Source organism: Macrobrachium rosenbergii, chromosome 4 (genome assembly GCF_040412425.1).
Source record: "Macrobrachium rosenbergii isolate ZJJX-2024 chromosome 4, ASM4041242v1, whole genome shotgun sequence".
Lineage (NCBI taxonomy): Eukaryota > Metazoa > Arthropoda > Malacostraca > Decapoda > Palaemonidae > Macrobrachium > Macrobrachium rosenbergii.
This window is the reverse complement of record NC_089744.1, coordinates 58,491,940-58,516,598: the sequence shown is the minus strand read 5'-3', so window position 1 is coordinate 58,516,598 and position 24,659 is coordinate 58,491,940. Positions and strand designations below refer to the sequence as shown.

General features: G+C 34.2%; 1 protein-coding gene across 8 annotated transcripts in view; it reads right to left on the bottom strand.

The window, feature by feature from the left end:
* LOC136834961 (RNA-binding protein Raly-like) overlaps positions 1-24,659 on the bottom strand; it is a 732,807-nt gene that overhangs the window by 678,269 nt on the left and 29,879 nt on the right. For 6 of the 8 annotated variants that reach the window (XM_067097862.1, XM_067097884.1, XM_067097962.1 and 3 more), the window contains exon 2: positions 2,585-2,997. The exons of the other annotated variants lie outside the window; for them this stretch is intronic. In XM_067097862.1, coding sequence (XP_066953963.1) covers positions 2,585-2,723 — 139 coding nt within the window. In that variant the 5' untranslated portion in view covers positions 2,724-2,997. The remainder of the gene's footprint in view (positions 1-2,584; positions 2,998-24,659) is intronic. 8 annotated transcript variants of the gene reach the window in all.

The window sequence follows — 24,659 nt, the reverse complement described above, 5'->3', positions numbered from 1 at the left end:
TCTTTGTCTAAATGCTGGGTAGAATTATATGTATTTCGATAATGAATATATTTTTATTACTTTTCATTCAGATAAAACCTATAAAAGCGAATACAATTTTACACTGTTTTAAGTTTCATGGCTAAATTGTAACCTACATAAATCTAGCTAGTGCGTAAACAGTCCAATAAAACATTCGGTGCTATTAAAAAAAATAAATAAACAAAATAAAAAAATTTAAAAAGTCGAATAAAAGGACCACCAAGATAAACAGTATTAGAAAATAACGAAAAATTTACTCTACACCAAAAAGGTGTCAACGCAAATCTTGAAAGAAAACGGCGCCCAGATTAATCTATCAAACGCAAATATTTATGGCAACTTACGTAAGTGATCTCCTCACCATATACGGTACAGTAATACTTATGTGCATAACATAACTGCTTTATTTTCGTTTAATTCGCAATACCATACATTACTAAATGCTTAAATAACTGTGTGAAATACTACAAAAATCTAGAATTAATTAAACTGAGCGAATATCTTATGCAACGTCGACAACAAAGGTAAACTTATTAGTATACTCAAAATAAAGCGGTTAATCTGACAAGAAATTTCTCATTGGACTAATACTCAGCCATTGGCAAGGACCTCTTCATTATATACCCAGTTTTTTCATAACAAGTTTACGAGCTTCCCTCCATAAACCCTCCCAAAGAACCACAATGAAAAACGGGACTGGCCCATCAGCCCCATTTTGCATCATGCTCATTCCCTTCTTGCGGGAACAATATCCTATTAAAACTTAAATTGGTTATCTTTGAAACCTCTGTCCCATTTGGCCATTGCTCTTTACATCCCAGCCTGGGAGAGAAAAACTTTCCTGCTGGAGGGAGAAGGGGATGGGTGTTAAGGAGGAGCCACCAGGTTACTGAATGAGCGGATGAACGTCAGAGCGTGTTTATATTTCTGATAAATGGAAAGGAAGAAGAAAAAGGAAAGAGTAAATGGATGTGATAGTATGCAACCTAGGTTGAGTATGAATATGTTAGTAAAACAGGTTGGTCGAGGTCCAATTTCACGACAGTTCCTAATACAGCGAGAATGAGCATCAGTTTGATCAAAGACAAACTAACGATCGAAATAATAAAGAAGATAGCAAATGTTTTCTTAAAGCTGAGGATAGCAGATTGACGTAAGGGCATTTTGAATGGACAGTTGATTACTATAATTTGGCTCAAAAAATCTCATATAAAATAGGGAGGGATTGAGAAAGCTGTTAGTCAAGTGTGTTTTAAAAATCACTAATGAGTTCTGATTACTTTTGTCAAATGAAGATAAAATCAACCGCCAAAAAATGAGAAAAAAAAATCAAGAGTAATGTTTCCGCTCACCAAAAAATCTGACACACTGTCAGTGTTTCCGTGACTGAAGAACTGTGAAAATGGCATAGTAGCTTCTCAAATTAGTTGATAAATAGTCGGATACAAGACAGAAGGCAAACAGAATCCCATGTTCATACAAGTCCAGAAAGAGAGAGAGAGAGAGAGAGAGAGAGAGAGAGAGAGAGAGAGAGAGAGAGAGAGAGAGAGATTTAGGAGTCTTCCTACTAAAAGGAGAGGAAAGATACATGTAGTTTAGTGAGAAACCAAATGACCTGAGAAGCCGGAATATGTTCCCGATAAGAATGGAGAAAGAGGTTAATGACTTACGCTGTTAAAAAGTGCTGGGAAAAAGAGGTAGCTTAGGTTTGTTTCTTCCACAAAGAAGGGACGAGATGTTGTCAACGGAAAGAGGAAAAAATACAGGGATGTTCGAGCATACAAAGGGCGTCCAGAGAGAGAGAGAGAGAGAGAGAGAGAGAGAGAGAGAGAGAGAGAGAGAGAGAGAGAGAGAGAGAGAAGCTTACATATATGATTAAGTACAAATCTGATACCACTGCGCCTACAGAGAAAAGAGGACCAAGAAATCTGTCTAACAAACATTTCGTGATATAAGAAGATATATATGTTATACGTCATCCTAACAATGAGAGAAAAAATAGGATGAAGTAACTACAACACAAAATGGCTTAGTGAATTAAGAATGTTTTTCTTCAGTCAGTAAGGAAAGTAGTCCGTGCATGGAGGTAGCATTCTGAGGACATTTCAACAATGGGTCTGAATAAGTAATGTTGTTGGAGTAAGAAACGAGAAAATGGGAGAACGTTTTCCTGCCAAACAAACAAGAGGGATAGGACATCGACGTGTATGGACGCCAGTGAACGAATCAACGAGCAGAACGCTTACGATAAAATGGGTTAGAATGAAAATCCATTACAATATTGAGTAAAACTGTGTAAAAATTAATGCTCATTCTTCCAAATTAATAAACCAGTAAGGTTAATGCAAGTTGGAAATTTGCTAAGGGAGGGAAAGATAATGGTCGGATTTGCTGTGAAAAGGAAAATCTGGAAGTTATATTTAAAAAAATATGGAGGCAAGTTTAATTATCGTACTTAGTGAGTCATAGAAAAATTAACCCTGCTAATGGGAGGGAAAGATTAAGCAGAAATCAAGCAAAGTCAGTCAATGAATGAGTTTTTAAGATGAACATCGTTACTGACCTGCGATTCGACCGTAGCGCTGGAACATGCGCTCTACATCCGTCTTAGTGCACTGGAAGGTGTTCAGGTTCCCAACGAAGGTCCTGGAGTTAACTGCCTGTGGATCCTGAGAATTGGTCTGGTTCCCAACTTTACTCATTTCTTCACTCACCAGACACTCATCAAAACCGACCGGCGACTCGCAGTCAACCGTTTAAGCGACTGACTCAAACTATGACTATTTTTGGCTCTATACTTTTACTCAAAGACTGAGGTATGACTTACTGACTTATTATTTTTTTTTTTTTACTTTTTAAGACTGACTGACTGAACCAAGCTCTCTCTCTCTTTCTTTCTCTCCCTCTTTCTCTCTCTATCTAGCTTCGTTGCGGCACTGTGACGTCCGATTTCTGTCTCTGTGTTTTGCACCTAATCTGCAAAAAAATAAAAAATAAAAAAGTCTTAAAACATCATACAAAATGTGCTCAAAAAAAGAAAACGGGTAAAATGCACAAATTGTGTCAAAATTTTTTTTCCAAAAAATGGCTTTGTTTTTTAAAGAGACCATGATTGGGAGGAAGCTGAAATCTAATCCCAGGATAATTTATAGAAGTCACGAATGCTATTCTAGTATATATAATCTTGAAAAAAGAGAAAAAGTTTAATAATGGATTAAACGAAATTTCTTTTTTATTCACTCGACGTGCATGATAAGTTCGTCACACAAAATGGCATGAATAAGTTTCTCTCTCTCTCTCTCTCTCTCTCTCTCTCTCTCTCTCTCTCTCTCTCTCTCTCTCTCTCTCTCTGTCTTCATAGTTTCCATAGCATACAGCTTCATACGTGATAATAAATTAAAAAAGGAACGTTTTACAAATCAATAAACTCATGAAAAAGGTATCTATTCTTCTCGCCGATGTGGATTATAGGAAACAATAAAAACAGGCAAAAAAAAAAAACATGAATATTTGCGTTTTTAAACTGTTATGCAATTGAAGGTCCAAGCATAATTATGGTATATTAAATACTACCAGATTAACTAGATTTAGCTGATAAAAATGCAACAGTAGTGTAAATTATATATATATATATATATATATATATATATATATATATATATATATATATATATATATATATATATATATATAAAATAAATGTGTATTACATATGAAGTACAATATATATATATATATATATATATATATATATATATATATATATATATATATATATATATATTTATATGACTACTGGATGCATTTTATGTGTAATAAAAATCTCATGGTGATAATTACGTCTCCGTACTGTTGCAGAATTTAGCAACCTAGCGACAAGACAGAGAAAAACCTGAAAATATCTCGTCTCCGCAGAATTAACTTGGCTTTTATCTTAATGAATGTGATGCAAAAATGATACTGCAGATTTGTTACGCTAACTAAAATGTTCAAGACAGCTATGGAATAAAGAAGAAAAAATGCACTACAAGGAAAGGTGAGTCAGCTCATTTTATTAATACGCTGTTCACGTTTTGTTTTTAACTTCTAAACCCAAAACGGATATATCACATATAACATAATGATCTCCAAAAGAAATGCATAAAAATCCATCAAATGAGGTTTGAAATTCTACTGCTCATTCTGCAAACATGAGATTAGGGCTGCAAAAAAAAAAAAAAAAAAAGTGCAGAAGAGAAAACAAATATTAGCCAGGAGAACTTGAAAGAAGCAGCGCTCGTCACTTTTCATACTGTTGGCATGGTAGGGCACGCCAAGGAGCAAGTATGCTTGTGATAGTAAGCGACTGTTTATGTGTATGCGTATGTGTCGCATTCTGCTGTCTTCCGCTATAGTTGTCGTTGTGTATAACGTCAACTGGGCGAATATATCGAGTTATTCTCAGGAGGAGGCAATTATGTTGGCGACTTTTCACAGGCATTATTTTAAGGCCACCTCTCCTCCTCCCAATGCCCTCCCATTCCTCCTGTGCCACATCCCCCTCATCCCTCCCTCCCATTCCTCATCCTTCCACTCCTCCACCTCTTAGCACTCGGTGCAAAGACCGCGTCCTCGAGTCGAGGTACATGTCGAGCTTCCCACAAATTGTATTAAGTTTGCTGAATATATATAAAGACAGCGAAGACGCCTCTCGCCTGCTTGCTTACTCCTCTTTAGCTGCTTCTTTGTGATGTTTTAATTCAATATTTTTCACAAAAAAAAATGCTAAAGAAATATACGGTAACTGCTTTACTCTCTCTCTCTCTCTCTCTCTCTCTCTCTCTCTCTCTCTCTCTCTCTCTCTCTCTCTTTTTATTCCCACAAAATACATAAAGAAAAGATATTTCCAACTAGAAAATTAGCAGGGCAGCTGGTTGTGTTACTGTTACATAGCATTTTTTTCTCATTTTAATAGCCACTTTTTTTTTTTTAGAAAGTTTATATCTACCTTAGTAAACTTTTTAAATATTCCTCGTCTTATAAATGTTCAGTACCTCATTCCTGTTGTAAAAATTCTTCAAGAATTCTCTTGCCTCATAGTTCCGCTAACGTTGCCGTTCCTCCCAAGTTATTGAAATTTTTTCCATTTTTACAAAACGCCAGACATGAAATAAATGGCATCAAAGTTTTCATGCCATTTAGGAGATAAAATTACTCGTTCTAAAATTATTTAGACAACATGAAGTATGCAAATGAAACAGGAGGAAAAGAAAATAAAGAAATTCCGTGTGCGCTAGAGGGATCAAGAAAACCACATTTGCGACAGAAAAACAGAAAACCAAAGGAATAAAAACAAAAGTAATTGTACAATTCGACAATTTTTTTTTTCTTGGCTGCGCATTCTTGGATAAGTAGCTAACTTGGCGGCAACGAATTATCTAGTCTAAATTAATTAACAATACACACGGACATCGTTCCAAGAAAAAGAGACGCTTGATTGCCCTTGGCGTCATCGCAGATGGTAGGGCATTCAGACCCGGATATTTAACGAAGCCTCTCTTTCTTCGGTTTGTTTTCGCCCAAGCTTTCCTTGTCTTCCTAAATATCAGATCAGAACAAGATATGGTTAGTTGTACCAATTCACTGACAATGAAAAACGTACATATGTGAAGGAATATACAAGAGCATCAGTTTTACGAACACGATCGTTTTATTGCAGGTTACCAAGGTTTAATTACTAATCACAGCCCGATAAACGAGACAGTTTAAAAAACGACTCAAATCTAATGACTAAAGAACAAGGTATCCTGGGCTAAGGGCTGAGGCTGAATTGCATGCTTGTAATCGTAAAAATAATATATAAGATTTAAATCAAACCTGCAGCCAGGTAAAGCAGGTTAGTTAAAAAATATTAACTTTCATTCAAATCAAAGCACGCAATAATACTTCAATTTAAAACTTATTAATCTCAACTTTAAAAGTAAGCAAAGGCTAATTAACAAAACATTTGATTTAATATTCATTTACTATGTAGCGTAGATTTTACTTATATAATCTTTATTGACCCAGAGCCATTAATATCATGTTGCAATGCTGCAGGCCAACTAAAATCTCTTTACAGGTAAGGCAAAGTGCGTGATGCATACACTTATAGTAATTCAATATCTAGATGATAAACAAATCGAACTTCAATCAAAATGTAAATCGGTGGCAAGACAGAAAAAGAGTAGCCTTATTTCTGGTTGATATAAAACTTATTTGATATCTGTAAACAGGCGCCTTGCAAGAAAATCGACTTTCGGTCATCACAGTAAATCAGGTTAAAAAAAAAACCAATTGCAGTATGTAGTCTACAAATAAAAAAAAACACTAGATTTTTAGGTGCGGTAAAAATCCATATTCAGTATAATAAAGGTAATAAGTAGTTTTCATCAATAACTATATCGTTATAAAGAGATGACAAATCAAATTTCCAGTCGGTAGACAGGGCGGCCTTTCATAAGCTATACCAGCACAAAAAATAAAAGAATATATCCGGTTACAGACAAGGATCGCTTAGCCAAAAATTCACACTGTAATTCCCAAGGAATTCACATATTTAAAAGAGGGTGAAATAACTACGAATAACTTCGTGCTATACCCATGGGATCAATCATTTCGTTTTCCATACTTAAGACACTGCAAGAGGAGTATACAGTAACTATACGAAAAACTGTTGTTAAATGGGTCAAATCAACACCTATTTTCCACCAAGATGTTGTATTAGCTAGGGAGAATAAAAGTCTTGGCTAAAAAAATATGCCAGGTCTTTGCTTCCGATTTCTCTTATATCTCTTAGCATGGAATGGCACTGATGCCCCAGCTCCTCGAAGCTTCTTGATGTCCTCAGACATGTAATCATAATCAACGTCTACTTCATGCACAACATAAACTCTCAACACCTACGACAACATCAATGCACAACATTCAGCAATCAATTTTTATTCCTCATGCCCCCCTCTTGATGTCATTCTAAATACGAGATGAAAGACATAATAATGTTCCTTACAACAAAGGACTGGAAATACTACTATAATAAGCGTTGAAAGACATAATTTTTCCAGTTTTCACTCTATTTTTTAATAGCATTTCAAAAATTATATATACATATATATATATATATATATATATATATATATATATATATATATATATATATATATATATATATATATATATATATATATATATATATATATATATATATATATATATATATATATATATATATATATATATATGAGTATGTTCATTATCAAGAATAAGAATTTCGTCTACTTACTGATACATACGAATATGTGGAAGCGTTTTACAACTGAAATGATAGTTTGTCGAAAATTCTCAATTCCTACAAATTTCAATTACTGCTCATTACCAATACAATTCAGAGCATTATGTTTCCAGCCATCTGTACACATGACTTAAGTTTCTCTTTCATTATCTTTGAAACACAAATTTACTCTCTGGAGGGGAAAAAACTCCTACTTAAAATTCATTAGTTAAGTGGAAACAATACACACAAAACACCTGAAAAGCTAAAGGCCCCTGTAAGTAAACAGTGAGAAAGCCTGTGTGAATATTCTGACAGATTTAATAGGAAAAAATAAAATAAAAGGTACAGAAGACATAAGCTATATCAAATTATCCTTCAAATGCAAGATCTCTTTTGTGGAGAAATAAAAGCAAAGCACAGTTAATTAAGCTTCAGCTCTATTCAGCTAAATGGCAGCACATTTAATAAAACATAAAGACGTTTAACATAACACACACCACTATCCAGCTCGAGCTTATTAAAAATAAAAAAAAATAAAATACATCCTCTGCGAGTTCACAGAAATCGGGTGTAAATATAAAAACTAAAATTTTTGCATCGTTCAACATTATTATTTTCCCATCCTTCTTTGTCCAACATCCACATTCCACAAAAAATTCTTACAATTTTTGCCATTATAATTTCTACTTTTGTTTTTCATAAAACACACTTGAATTTCATTTTTATTGGAATTTTCCACCTTTTAATGTTTTTTATTTATATTGTATGCATGATCAGTCTAATTGGTTTAAAAATGTATGAATCTCACAACAGTGTACGAAATACGTTCTTTTAATAATTATCAACTTGTTAATCTAATGTTAACTCTATATACCCTCTTTTCCAACATTTCTAAATACAAAATCTATTTTACGGCATACATATCATTCACCGGTACCCAATATTCTTATCCCTTCAGTAAAATATTCTCACACCCCGGGGGCGAGTGAATCTAGCCTAGGTCCAAATGAAAAGAGAAAAAGTGGAATGGAAAGCAAATGAAGCTTAATTATGGAAGAAGTGTGTAATAACTTCCTTACAAAGATTTACTAACTGCAAACAAAGTACAAGAAGGATTTCTGGTAAATGAAACATTATTTCGTCGAACAGTTTACGACTCAATTCATTTAACACGATTATTCGTTAATTTTTTTTTAAATCACGCTCATCAGAATTAGTATGCCTTGGGGAGGATATGAGACCAATGGAAAAGAAGTTTTGTAGAATCTCTACATGAAAATCTAAAAACTGTGTGAGAGAGAGAGAGAGAGAGAGAGAGAGAGAGAGAGAGAGTGAGTCTATAATTGATAAATGCGGTAGATAACTGAGAGGGAACTATTTTTGGTGGGATGAGAGAGAGAGAGAGAGAGAGAGAGAGAGAGAGAGAGAGAGAGAGAGTCCCGTGCAAAAGAGAATAAGCCAGAATATACGCAAGTGAGTAACGAATAAGGAAATGCAACAAAAATAGTATTTAAAAAAGGCAGATATAAACATAAAAAACAATCCAACAAATGTATCGCAGAAATTACCTGGCGACAGTGAGTCCATTGTTTCGTGCAATCAAACACTAATGCATGCGAGTTTTCCTCTCGCATGAACATTTTGTCAAAGCAAACACGTTATTACTTTTATAACGTTTGCTTATTTTCCTTTCGCGTTTAATGAAGCATTTCGAGTCATAACGTTAAATAAATATTTTTATACTCGCGTTAATGAGCCAATTCAGGCTGTAAAAACGATCCTTTTTTTAATCTTTTATCTTCCGGACAGGAGACAAAACCGTCATTCGTTTACGGAATTATTCTCTGTTATTTTCATTTCATTAATCATATGATAATCAACGATATCAACATAATCTTTTAGATCAACCATTACCTCCCATCCAGTCTTCGAAAAGGTCAGAAAAATGTAGTAAACCAAGGGAAGAGAGAGAGAGAGAGAGAGAGAGAGAGAGAGAGAGAGAGAGAGAGAGAGAGAGAGAGAGAGAGAGAGAGAGAGAGAGTCTATAATTGATAAATGTGGTAGATAACTGAGAGGGAATTATTTTTGGTAGAGAGAGAGAGAGAGAGAGAGAGAGAGAGAGAGAGAGAGAGAGAGAGAAATTCATAAGTAATAAATGCTGGAAATAAGTGGAGACGTAAACACTTTTAGTAGGATAACATTTGTGAAAAGACAACTGTAAGGAAATAATGCATACGTCTCTTGTTTAATACATGGCTAACATTAAAACAATAACCCTGAAATGTACAGAATCCAGTATGAAGCAAATCCTACAGCCTGTCATATTATAAGCTCGGTATTTCTTGCACAGAAATTTGTGCCAAAACATGAATCTAAGCAAGAGATAAAGTACCAAAGGGTAACAGCGATAAACACAACTTTCATTGTGCCTTTTCTGACACTTTATTTCAAAACTTCATAATAAAGTTATGTCGCTTGCAAACTTAGCTACATCGGAATACAAAACACTGACGTTCATATAAAATTTTATCAAAACAGTATAAATAATCGAAAACCTCCCTTTTCAATTATATGAATCAAAAAGCCACCAGAATGGTGTGCTATTATATTATAAGGTAACTTGAGTAAAGTAATTCTCTATCTTTCTGCCTCACTCTAGAAGATAGGCAGACAGTGAATTACGATCCCGTTACCCGGTCACTTCAGGTCGGCGATGCCTAAGCACACCGCAGAGGCTTCATTTGCCCGTTCGAACTGCTTCCTATGGCTATAATATTTCATGCTTGATCCCATCGTGCTTTTCTTGACTTACAATTTCTCCCCTAAGAAGTATCTCCTTGTTAAGGATGCTTTGGATCATGTGACCTCATTCTAATCATTCTAAGGTTCGTGGGATTGATAAACCTACATCCCTTTCTGGCCCTGGCCTAAAATAAACAAGCAAGAAAGGGGAGTGAAATAAAAGAGTGGGGCTTAACCCCCCCCCACCCCCCACACGCCTCTTCGAAGACGGAAGGTTTGAAGAATCGAGGATAATATCTGTTCATTATTTTCCTTATGAGACAAAATGGGTATGGACCTGACCTTCTTTCTACTTAATTCCAGCTTTTTCAACATCCTGAAAACTAGCCATGTTCTAATTTTTTACCATTACTGAACACGCGCTGAATATTCTGGATTATACATCGGAAAAAATTATTTCTTTTTCTACAATTACATCTTTTAAGTTTTAATCATAATAAATATGGAACTATAAAGGTTTACATAATTCGATGTAACATTACTGGTCTCTGTGCTTTCATACTAAAAGTGTCCAACATAAAAACATGAGTTTAATTTATTTGAAAGGTATGCATTAAAGATATGTCCCCTTACTCCTTGCATCGTCGAGTGCTTGTATAATCAACTTAATGAAACTGTGATAATTAATCAAACGATTTATTAACGGCTTTTACATCTCATCCAGAAGATTATTTTGGATATTTTGACGTTTATCGTAATGCTAAACGCCATCGAAGGTTTCCAAGAAAGTGTACGAAAGGGCTAACATTGACCCAAAATTGGCCATTTGATTTTCTTGGATAGTACAGATGTGGGTCCAAACTATAGGATCTTACGTAAACGCCCTTCAGAATCACTGCATTATGAAAGTTCAAAACTTTTACTTGTACCTCAGGCACTGTTATTAACATAACAATGAACAGAGGAATAAGAATAATACCCTCATCCTCTTATACTATATATTCTCACTGAAGCCCGTTACAGTCGACTAGCTACCAAGGAACTTTTCACTACTTAGGTCGACGGAGGCTTACATGTTTCAAAGGATCCGCACCCCAGAGAGAGAGAGAGAGAGAGAGAGAGAGAGAGAGAGAGAGAGAGAGAGAGAGAGAGAGAGAGAGAGAATCGTTTTTAAATTAGAGCCTATGAGTTTTAAAATTCGATAACATGCTACAGAGCGAAGGAAAAAAACTTCGTATGGAGAAGGATTATCTAAAACTACATGAAAGTACGCGCTTAAGATATTTTGGCAAACACGGGCAGCAAGTCGCGAAAATAAACTTATTTTGGCATACAGGATCAGGGAAAATAAATATTTGTTAAGAGGTTAACATCAATCAAATGTTCTCGAAACAAGACAGGAGACCAACCAAGGAAACTCTGTTCGATCGCTGCTGCCATGTGGTTCAAGAATGAAAAGACCGCGTTCAAGAAAAAAGACAAGTTCCTCTGATTAGGTTACCATGGAGGTGGGGAAATGACTCAGCAGGAGAATATATGAATATATATATATATATATATATATATATATATATATATATATATATATATATATATATATATATATATATATATATATATATATAATATTTATATATAGTATATATGTATTTATATATCCATCTGCTAGTCTGCTAAGTAAAGGACGCCAGTCGAAAGGCCCTGCAGCACTCCAGTGTTTATCTTTCCTTCGTGGATTTTGTTTTATATATATATATATATATATATATATATATATATATATATATATATATATATATATATATATATATACTCGTATATATAAATATATATTTATATATATATATATACTATATATATATAAATATATATATTAGATATTCATATATATATATATATATATATATATATATATATATATATATATATATATACTGTACATGATTGATTGCTGATAATTTTTTTAAAGGTAAATAGGAAAAATAATTTCAAGCGCACCCTCATTATCGATTTCACAATAACCGCGATTTTTACATGGTTTCCCCACAACACGTATAGATGGAATCAACACATCCCATAACCTCAAATGAGTTTCAAGCAGAAAGATACAAATTATTTGCAAAATTAATATTTCCAATCCTAAGCTCCATCTACCCTGCCCATGTGGAGCACACACATTTTTTTTTTACATTTAATAACAAGAATGTCCAAGAATAGCAGTGAACTTCTCAGTCTGCATGTTCTTTATAACGAATGTCCAGATAAATAAAAGTATTGGCTCTTTTATACACGAACTGAAGCCATATGATGATCATTTCCCCCATTTCCGTAAAATCAATTAATCTCTGCGTCACCAATATCATTTCAGTTACGAATGAAGGATTTTAATAAGAAAATTATAACAGGATGTGCATAGACAACATCTACTGTCGTATCTCTGGAAGTAATACTTAGAAACTGAAATTCACTGTACATCAAACCTCAAGCATGATGAGGCTTAGATGATAAATATCTTCACTTACCGGTGTAACAACCGAGAAGACTATCCTAGGTTTTCAAGAATCAGTGAACCTGTTGCAAGCATAAAATTATAAACTTAGTGGCAAAATGAGGCAAAATGTTCCTTTCTACATATCTTCATGACAGAATACAACAGCCAAAGGTCACTTTTACCAAACAAAAGATCAATATTCTCAACTCTCTGTTGGGGAATTTTCATTAAGGTTTATAATTGCTCACAACCTCTACTTTCTGTCCTGCGCACATCAAGGAATGAGCCATTGGCAAAAAAATAAAATATACAGTAGAGGCTCAGCAAATGGCAAACAAATGTATTGTAACAAAACTCCCGACGTCGAATATTTCCAAAAGGTAAACGTCGCCTTAAATCAGAAAATGATAAACGAACTAGTTATCAATGTCTGTAATCCGTTGCGAGCTCGCTCATTAACATATACCTATGCAAGAAGTAAGACAGCTGTGTTGTTTACAAAGTACCATATAGGTCCTGCAATACAATGCACGTAGAGACTTCTAAATAATTCAGAGATTTCTAAACAATAACTTCGTAACAATTACCATGAGTCCTTGTTGAGTATTACTATAATAACTGATACAAAGGGAAGATCCTGATATCCACCTTCATCAGTCAACAGAAAAACTGTGTCTACAAGAGGCAACAGACGGCCGAAAGTTTGAAATGAACCTTCTCCAAACTCATTCTCATCCAAGAGTGCCATCGAGATCGCCCTCCTGACAACTCTCCTTATTACATAACAAGTAGTCGCTAGTGAGGACCACATTATTTAAAATCTGTACCAATTTTACTACAAGACCAGCAAGCAAAACACTGTTAAAATAACTAAAATCTGAATTTACTTGTAGACAGTGCATTGTATAAATGCCATCTATATCTTACCCTGCAATATTTTCGCAGTCACCAGTTGTGTAGTATGAAGCAAAATTTATGGCTTGTCGTTTGTTTCGCTTTTAGGGGTCATAGTGTTCATATAACATTGTATGATTACAGATGGTACAGGTTTATTTTATATATATATATATATATATATATATATATATATATATATATATATATATATATATATATTATAAAGTGCAAGATTAATAAAAATAATGTGAAATTACATTATCTGACTTTTTCTTTTGTTAGTATCTCATTTTAGTCTATGATTTTGCGTTGGCAACATTAAAACACTTAGAAATTCGTATAATTATTGATCTTCAATATTTTCTTTTTTTCAAAAACGATTCCTAAATTTTTTTTGTCTGCATTTTATTGCATAGAAAATACTATTAAATATTTGTGAACGTTAGAACTTCATGGGTAATGTCGATGGAAAGCAGGTTTTCCCGGCAAGGAGGTCGTTGTCATGGAAGATGCAAGAGCGATGTCTAGTCTGGAATGGCTAATAAGCTCCCAAAGAACGTTTACCTGGTCCTCGTTCCTTGAGGGTTTAATGTTGATACGAGGCTAAACTTATTTTGGCTGAAGTCGATTTCGTTTAAAAAAAAAAAAAATCACAGCACTTTGGAGAGTACTTTAAAATCTCTCTCTCTCTCTCAACACACACACACATACACACAAATATAAGCGAGCGCTATAGTCTAATTTATTTTTGTTTTATCTTGATAAATTCGGAAAATGCGTGTCTCTTGCTTTTCTATTCTTGACACCGCCCCCACCCCGCCGCCACTTGGATAAATAGCTTGATCTAGGCTTCGAATTTCAAAAAAATACGTTGCTTCAAGAAGGTAAACATATGTGAAGTTGGTTTCACGGAGGTGGCAGTGATTTATTACTTTTGTAATTACTAACAATTCTTTCGAATTTCATGCCGGCTCTATTGCTTTGGCAGACCGTGTTTATTTGCTGTGAGATCATTTCTTTGGATACATACATAATACAAATTTATGTGGCAAAATAATGACATACTTCGCATGTAAATTCTCCTGTTAACCTGAAGTCTGAAACGTTGTAGTAATACTGCTATCTACAATTTTCCGAAATGTATCTTTTCCTTTCATTTTTTATCGTGATGTGTTCCGAAATAAATAATAGGCATAACATCATATATTCAAAGTTGTTTATCCCGATAACAGCTTACGATCAAATGTTCATAGTTGGGTACCGTGTTGCAATATCTCGGCCTCGAGAACGTACACAAGTTCTATTGGAATCTGCTCCTCGGTTTTGTGTTTACCTGGCTAAACGAATCAAGGTAACGGTTTTAAAAAGGAAATTAAAAAAAATCTTCACTAGCTTTGGAGTTTACAATTTATCAAGAATTTCTTTAATGCTACCGGATTCTCACCGATATATATCAGTTCATTTATTTTACACGTGTTTTTACAGTTATTAAGTGTATAAAAAGTGCAGATCTACGATGTCTTTCACAATGAAGTACTCGAATGCTTCATACTCTGGAATTTAGAATACCTGGTATATTATTGACTCCAAGGCTACTTGAACCAGAGTGATAGAAAAAGGTCCTTTTCGCCAGAATGCCAAATTGCTCGGGGAGGGTGTTGGCAAAAGGATGGGAATGTATGCTGCAACATTAATAGTACGTTAAACATAACAACATGTCTTGGATAACACAAAGAATGATAAAGAATCATTCGAAGATAAGCTAAATGACCAAGCATGGATTAAAATGACAACGTGATTCGTGGAGGAGGGAAGGAAATCACTAAACTCATCGGAACAAGCGGGTGAGCGCGCATATATGTTATTAAAGACGTATGTGTGGGTACGTTCTCGCGCTTGGTTTCTAGAGAATTTAGACCCGCCTAGATATAACAAAGGCGCCAAAGAACTGGGCAAGGGGCATCTCCGAGTTACAGCGAACAGACGCCAACGCCAATAAATCGTTGTAGTTGGTTTTATCCTCCACACACCAGAGAGGGAATAACAATGGATCTATTTTTATCAGTTCTTTTCTACCATTCCAGTTCGCAACCTAGCTATACAATAGGCTATGGGCTTTAAAGCAGACATTTCGTTGAACTGTGGAAATGAAAGTTATTCGATGTACATAATATAATAAAAAATATACATTTCTCGATAGTTACATTTCACAAAGAAAGGGGAAAAAGTGTGAAAGATACAGACAGTTTACAACTGCTCTTTGTGCAGTTATGGATTTACTGCATTGGGAAAATATAATTTGCTTTGGAAGGCGAAGTTCTGATGCAGACAAGCTTCACACTATGTACTGTCAATAACGAGAGAGAGAGAGAGAGAGAGAGAGAGAGAGAGAGAGAGAGAGAGTTATTAACTAGATAACACCGAGTACCTAGAAAAAATAAGCATAAAAAGACGTCAAGGAATAACCTCATGAATATACTCACCCGCCAAAAACGGGAAACAAAATAAAGTGACTCAAGATCAAAAACTATTCAGCTTCGCAAAGCTTCCATAAGTGCGAAAATTCAACAACTATAAGATACAAAGGTAACCCAACCTATTCTTTCTACGCTTTGCTAAATAACTTGCATGGGATAAGTGTAAGACATCTCAGTGAATGAAATTAGGTCGCAATCCAGTAAATAGTTAACTTTTTCCATACAATGCGACATTCCCAGTACGATATCTATATATATATATATATATATATATATATATATATATATATATATATATATATATATATATATATATATATATATATATATACACATACATACATATCATATAATTATACATATATATATACAGTATATAATTATATATATATATATATATATATATATATATATATATATATATATATATATATATATATATATATATATATATATATATATATATATATATTACAATTCACATCACCTTCATAGGAAACACTATAAAAAAAAATCAAACCATGCCTTCATCACCTGCTCTGTACATTGCTAATTTATCGGCCAATTAAACTTTGAAGGCGGCTAAGTGGATCTTCAGTAATAGCATTCTCCGATATTTCTTTGATGCTTAGATAGTATTAAAGATCAGTCAACAACTTAAGTAGCACCTCAGAGGAAGCCCAATTGTAAAATAATTTCTCGAAATGACATATGCTTCACTTTCGTTGTAGACTAAAAATAAATGTATCTATTATAAAAACATATAATATTTTGGAAACTACCAAAGACTTCACACAATTCTAAAAGGGAATTCCCCAGATTTAGTATGCCTCTGAGTCCTGTACTGTCGAAATTAATTTGGGATTTTGATGCGAAAAATAACAGACTCAACCGTGTAAAATCCCCATGGATATGGTGGCAAAGGGGAAGTTCGTTTTCATATTACAGCTGGTCCCCTTATATTAAATTCTTGTCTTGATACCGAAGATTGATTACGGGTTGACAAAGTCAGAGTTGCTGCTGCTGCTGCTGCTGATGCATGATGAACATTGGAAAACGCTTCTTTATAATGAAAGCTTTCGACATTATTTTGTACCAGACGATATTTCGTCGTTGTAAAATAAACATTTCTACAGGCTGTGATGAAAGTTTGACGACATTTTGTCCAAGAAGATATTTAACCGTTGAATGTCAAATAATATTTTAAGTTACAATGAACGTTGTTCGACATTATTTTATCCAAGAGAATATTCAAACGTTCTATAATAAACAATTCTGAAATTTACAACGAACCCTTTCCCATATAAATTTCGTCGAAAGTTATTTCAGCGCTGTATTTTACACATTCTAAACGTTGTAAACGGTTTTCAACATTATTTACCCTTGAAGGATATTTAAGCCTTGCGCAATAAACAGTTAAAATCATAACGTACATTATTATACTCTACCTTGTTTTGAACGACCTTTAACCCTTGAATAATACACGTAAGAAAATAGTGTGATTAAAATTGGTCATCACTATTTTCTTCAAGAAGTCTGTTTAAAAATGACAAAATAACAAGAACGACTAAGGACACTCAGTCTGTGACGAGCATTCTTTACCAATATTTTCCTTTGGCCGATGTTCCGACTAAAACTCACTTTTTTCGATATTATTTTCCTTTGGAAAATGGTTGGAGTATAAGATGCATATTTTTAAACGTCTCTCCTTGAAGTGATTTGCGACATCATGCAGGGAATCAAAATGAAAGATTACACGTGACATTCCCAACAATGAATGTTAAACCAAACAACAGAAAAGACAGATATGAGCAATATGCAGAAATATTCATATAGCCTAACTAGGCCTACACTTACTAGTGCCGTTTGTTTACAAATTTCCGATCAATTCTAATAATATGACATAAATGAAACAGTATCGATATTCTTCTCGTTTTAACAGGATCATAAAAAATTGTGAAAGTGTCAGTCTATATGTAACTATTAGTTACAATTCCTTCATCTCTGAATATCTTCCTTATCCTTTTTTCTTCACTAGAAGCTCAACATAAGGTACATTAGTTAATTCTTTAAAGTACCGGAGACAAGTTTAACCAACTAGTCTTTCGACCGATTGCAAAATGATCTGTGCCAATAAACGGACGAATGCTACACCGACATCGCTCAAATCGCTTCATAACAGAAATCGTAAATGGAGTTATTCCGAATGAATGCCATTTTTACTAAATACGACAGGGGAGAATTCCTTTACTCCTATGAGATCTAATTCTCACATAAAAACCCAAAATGAAAATCACACACGAATATACGGAGAACAGGAGACTGGTAAAGCCCAAAAGAGACAATAAAAGAAAGAAAGGAGAAAAGCACTGAAGGACATAAACCAGGATGATGACCTCTTCCAGGTTTTCTAGAGAACCAAGTCCCCAATATTCCACTTGGCCTAATCGCCTCTTGGAGAGCATAGAACTATAACAATTAAGACAATTACCGCTAATTCGGAGGCAGCCGTGTGAGCCCACCAGATGGCACTCTCCCATGGAACTCTCTTTTCTGGAGGGAGGAGGGGAAAGGGTTGGGTGGGGGGTGGAGGTTGGGGGGCAAGGCAACTCACACTCGATTCATAGCGAAGCGAGAAGATAGGGTAGAAGAGGAAGACGACGAACGAAAAGAATAAGGGTAGTAAACCTTCCAAAAGAGAGGAACTGCAAAAGGACGTAGAGGAGACACAGAGGCAAGTTAACAACTAAAATATATATACATATATATATATATATATATATATATATATATATATATATATATATATATATATATTTATAATATAATTATATACAGCCTATAATATATATATAATAATATATTATATATATATATATATATATATATATATATATATATATATATATATATATATATATATATATATATATATATATATATATATATATACATAAGGCATAACATTAGGTAGAAGATTCAACAGAAAGGAAACAATGAAGAAGAACAGGGCTCACGTGATGGAGCTATTATGCTTAAACTCGGCTGAACACATCCGCAGGCATGTCTATTAAACGATAGCTCGCAGGCCTACTTGCGCTAACCCTTCACCGGATATCATGTTAAATCGTTCACGGGCGTCTATTTCACCAAAGTGGAAAATTGTTCAGTCTGCATTTGACAAGAACGAAAATGCTCGGAAAACTGTATAGATAGTTGGTCGTAATATTAAGAAAGTGAGCATAGATAAACGGCTGTCTTTATATTACTTTTCCCGGGTGTTTTTCTTGTTATAGAGCAGATTTTCTTTTTCTGTTTTCTCATCTATTCATCTGACTATTCTGTATAACTGACGTTCGCTCCCGTACTTGCTAAATGAAAAAAAGAATAGCGTAATAAGAGGCGCTAATAAAATTACCAGATTCAATAAAATAAGCAAGAAAATAAGTATTAAAGAAATCATCAAATAAACGCTACAGCGACACCAGTTCCAGTGATTCAGATATTAGAATCATGATTTATATCAATACAAACTTAATTACTTGAATGACACACGTAGTACATATCATCGGTTTAATAATGGATCGGTTGGGCGTCGCTGTCATCTTTGATTGCTGTGTATAAATACTATGCGTAATAATATAGGAGACGGGCTAGAGATGTGATCATTATTCTTAAGGACACTGCAGTCATTTTTCAATATGATGCCTTTATATCTTTTCTTTTCTGATGGGAGGGACGAAGGTTGTCATGTAGGCAAATACAGTTTTAAATGTTAATTCAGCGACAATCGGTAACCACACTCCGCAGTTAATTCTTGAAACCACAAAACAACAAGGATTTGGCAAATAAAAAGCATGTGAATTTAAAACTAGGTACTTTAAATTCTTACGTAATTCATAATGGAGAATATAGTCTGGAAACACGCACTCCCAACAAGTTCGGAAGCTATCAGGCCTCCATGCATTAAAATGAACCTTTGCAAATGCGACGGAAGGCTATATACCAGACTTTTACAGTGTCCGGAGTCCGAAGATCTCGCTTATTTAATCACAGGTTCCTTGGTATAGAATATTTTATTCTTTCTATAGAATGGAAATGTGCGCAGGAAGTTCATGTGGACCATATAAAATTGAAAGCGAAATATGCAATACACAAACAACAATTGCACAGCCAGAGATCCGAGTTGAATCTCACATAAGGGAAACGAATTAGACGTTTCCTCTCAAATTCGTTGTGCCTCTTCTCTACCAAACCAGGGCGAAAACAGACATGAGGGTAGCAAATTCATCCTAAAAAGAATTTTTAAGAATCACAAAGCTAATACCCTAATGAATGACACATTATTCTAATGGTTAAAACATCGTATACGTACTACGGTTATTTTTTAATTTGAGCTAATCCATCCCCGAATTTAATTCAATGGTTAAAACTTTGTTTATGTGTACATAAAAGTCAGGATTCTGAATTTTCTGTTCCCTCGCGTAACCTGCATGATAAATTGCAAAGTCTCACACACCAGATCTTATTCACACACATACAAAAATACATACATACATACATAAATTGCAGTCTACATACATAGATACATATATCATACATATATATAAATATACATATATAATATATATATATATAAACATATATATATATATATATATATATATATATATATATATATATATATATATATATATATATATATATATATATATATATATATATATATATATATATATATATACCTATATAGCAAGTATATGTGTGAATCAGATCGAGTGTGTGAGGATTTGCAATTCATCATGCAGGTTACGTAAGGGAACAGAATTCAGAATTTTTTTACACCTGGCAAACGCACAATGAATTAAAATGCGGGGATGGATTCCTCATAACACACTACGAAGCTTTAACCATTAGAATAATGTGTTATTCACTACATTAGCTCAAATTTCAACATAGTCTCTACATCCAGGAAAAGTATGTCATGTACTGCAGACTGTAGAGACTATATCACAAAAATTCACCTAAAATCCCAAAATCTCTCTCTCTCTCTCTCTCTCTCTCTGTATAAACAAAGGCACACACAGTTACACAAGAAATTTGCATGCCTCTCTCTCTCTCTCTCTCTCTCTCTCTCTCTCTCTCTCTCTCTCTCTCTCTCTCTCTCTCTCTCACACACACACACACTATTGGTGCAAGTGTACCAGTATACCATTTCACCCTTAACTCTGTTTTGAAGTGAAGAGCTCACAAAAAAGAATGTCAAATGCGCAGTTACTCTAATTACAAAGAGCTCACTCAACGGTATAAAGCTTTTAACATTAAGTGCGCGGAAACTTTGTTATCTTTCTTAACAAATTACCCACGGATGAAACAGAGTCCAAAGACCCCTTTTTTCGACTCTCCATGCTCGCCTTGCTATTTGTATGTTTGTTGCAATTCCAACTGTTGTTTTCAAGAGGACACGGCTTCCATCAACGACATCCCAGATTACTTGTTATTCTTAATATTCTGCAACAGTTATTATGGAAATGTCACTGCATTCTCAGACTTGGCCCATAAATCAAAGCAATACAAGAGATTATTTTAACCGCTTCAACAATTGTAAAGCTTGCTATGTGATCATATTTTGGCTTCCCAAGTTGAAAAAAGAATAAAAATGAAAGCCATTTCTGCACGAATAATTATCATTATAAGAATGGCGATTCAGATGACAAGTCACATATCTTAAAAAAATAAAAACGGTCCTTAATAGTCGTAGCCCTTCCTTTGTCTACACTTTTCCCATTTCCATACCGCTATTGTTATGGCAGGCTATGGTGACTGCTGCTGTTGCATCCCTGCATGACAGAGCTTCCTTTCACTTCGATGGTTTCCGACCTCAGGTGGATCCTGATATTTTCTAAATTTATCGGATCTGCTCCATTCAAGTCAGGCTGAGTGATAAAATCTTTTTCAAACTCTTTAAATGTGTTTGAGGCTTATAAAGAGATATATACTGTATATACATATTCATATATATAAATATATGTGTAATGTGTGTATGTATATATTTAACACACATACATACATATATATATATATATATATATATATATATATATATATATATATATATATATATATATATATATATATATATATATGTATGTATGTATGTATGTATGTGTGTGTTAAATATATACATACACACATTACACATATTTATGTATATGAATATGTATATACAGTATATATCTCTTTATAAGCCTCAAACACATTTAAAGAGTTTGAAAAAGATTTTATCACTCAGCCTGACTTGAATGGAGCAGATCCGATAAATTTAGAAAATATCAGGATCCACTGAGGCCGGAAACCATCGAAGTAAGGAAAACCTACAAGGACTCATACAAGAAAGCAGAAAGTGAATGGCATGATGCCTGATTACAATTACGCCTGACCTTTCAAATCTCAACTCTTTTTATGTAGCAGAGTATGCTGCACAGAACATAACGAGGTCAGTGACCTTGCATGGGAATTGTTATTAGTCGAAGATGGAAGTAAAAGCTGGAACTTTTATTCGGCACTAAAGTTTTAATTCAACTCCATCAAGATGGCTGGCGCTGGGAGAGCCCCCGATGTATGGAGATATAGCTGGTACCTTGGCTGGTACAAGACGTATTTGTTCCGTACAGGGTGTCCATAAAGTCTGGGTGCATAGGGGATTTTACTATCTATTTTATTTATTTATATTATTTTTCCTCCTCAGAATGAAGATGGTTCTGTCTAAAGAAGAACGAATCGGTTTGGCGATAAGGGTGTCGAAGGTTAAATTCTTCCGCAATTCTGCGATAAGACCATCCTTCTCGTCCACTTAAGAGTACCAAATCGATTCGTTCTTCTTTAGACAGAGCCATCTTAATTCTGAGGAGGAAAAATAATATAAATAAATAAAATAGATAGTAAAATCCCCTATGTACCCAGACTTTATGGACACCCTGTAGAAATATAAACTTGACCCTCAGCAGTGAAGTACATACGTGAAGATGGGATTTGAGTGTGCATTGATAAAATTATACAAAAAGGTAACAGGAGAAAAGATCCCTGAGGAACACTATAGCATAACAGATAATGAAAAAAAAAAATTTGAAACATGAAAGGAATTTATGAAGATAAAGAATCAAGGAAGTAGTCCAGCAGGGAGCGAGTATAAACTGCTGTACGACAAGCATGAACCGAATAATATAAATGAAAAATTTCGTAGATATTTTGCATTCGCCAATCGTAAGGATTTTCCATTACGATATAAACCCTGCAAAGCCATGGGAAAAAAATGAAATTACTTTAATTTAATCTTTCTTGGGTAAAATCAAAATTAAAATATTCCAGACTGCATATAAGAATGAACTATTTCTCTTTAAATAAACTAACTTTCTTGATAATTTTCTTAAAAAGAAAAAGTTTGTTTTGGCACTGAGAAAGGGAACGCATCCACATTTCACATCTCAAGAAGTATCAGACAATTTTACAGTGACAGTCGGAAGCGTCGGACGCAAATAATTAATGTCTAGCTTTCCATTTACGGGAGGATCTTTGCAACATTCAGGACAGTTATGCCCGTTAGGGGACAAATTGTTTCCGAGTTTCCTCTCAATAATTTCCACTTGATTATCTCCCTAACGCCCGTTCAAGTTTCATCAATTTTCCAGCTTTTTACTGCTAGCTGCGTTTCATTCTCCATTTTATCTGTTTTTTATCCTTTCCTCTTTTACACTGGCATGAACGTATTTGAAAAAAAAATTATATTAATTATCTATTCTAAAGCTGTTTTAATGTGTCGAGAAACGATACTATTTTTTGCTTTGTAATATAATTAGAAAAAAAAGAAGCTCCTCTAATGACTCTCACATAAAGAAGCAGAATACCAAATCCCCGCCCGAGTGTTTTAATCAATCAGTCACCCGAGGCAATGCTTGGAAACCTCATTGGAATCGAATGGAACGTATCACACTGGGTTACCGAACAAAGCGATTAAGAGCTCTGTAGCGCTATTGACCCAAGTAGGCACTAGAGCACTTTGCTCGGATAGTACTCTAGACGGAAGGTTACTCTTGCACTTCAAGTCTCAATCTTTGGGGATTCTCGCCATTTCTCACCTCCCAAGAACGATCATGTCTGTATGTAAGCACTGAGTAAAAACGACCCCTTGCGCAAAATAAATAAAACACAAAATAACAAATATGGACTTAAGAAATCCAGGGTTTTTCTATTACAGGCTATTAGTTTTCATGCATATTAGTTCAATTTTACATTATAATTAAATGAAGTAACATATCCCATTAAACAAATGATCTCATTTTCCTAGTAAGTTTAAAAACTCACAGTATACTCGTATTACAACAAAGGAAAGTCGTCGGGATTATTTCTTTGAAATTATATACTGTCAATGGAATAAATGCAAAATTTCGATATAACTGCAAATAAACACTTCCACAAAAAAGTCATTAAAAACTTCACAATAATGATACGAGTAGATGACATCCAGCAATATTAAATCTTTTTTCCAGATTTTTCTTTCCAGCAAAGTTTCGAAATCACAATCTTTCCAGCAAAGTTTCGAAATCACATTACAGTTTTTGTTTAAAAGAAAAAGCTAATTAAACTAATATTTCTTAAAAAAACAACGATATATATGCGTGTATACATACACTTACAAAGAAAGGCACAAACAGAGACAGATAGACACGGACGGGCAAACAAA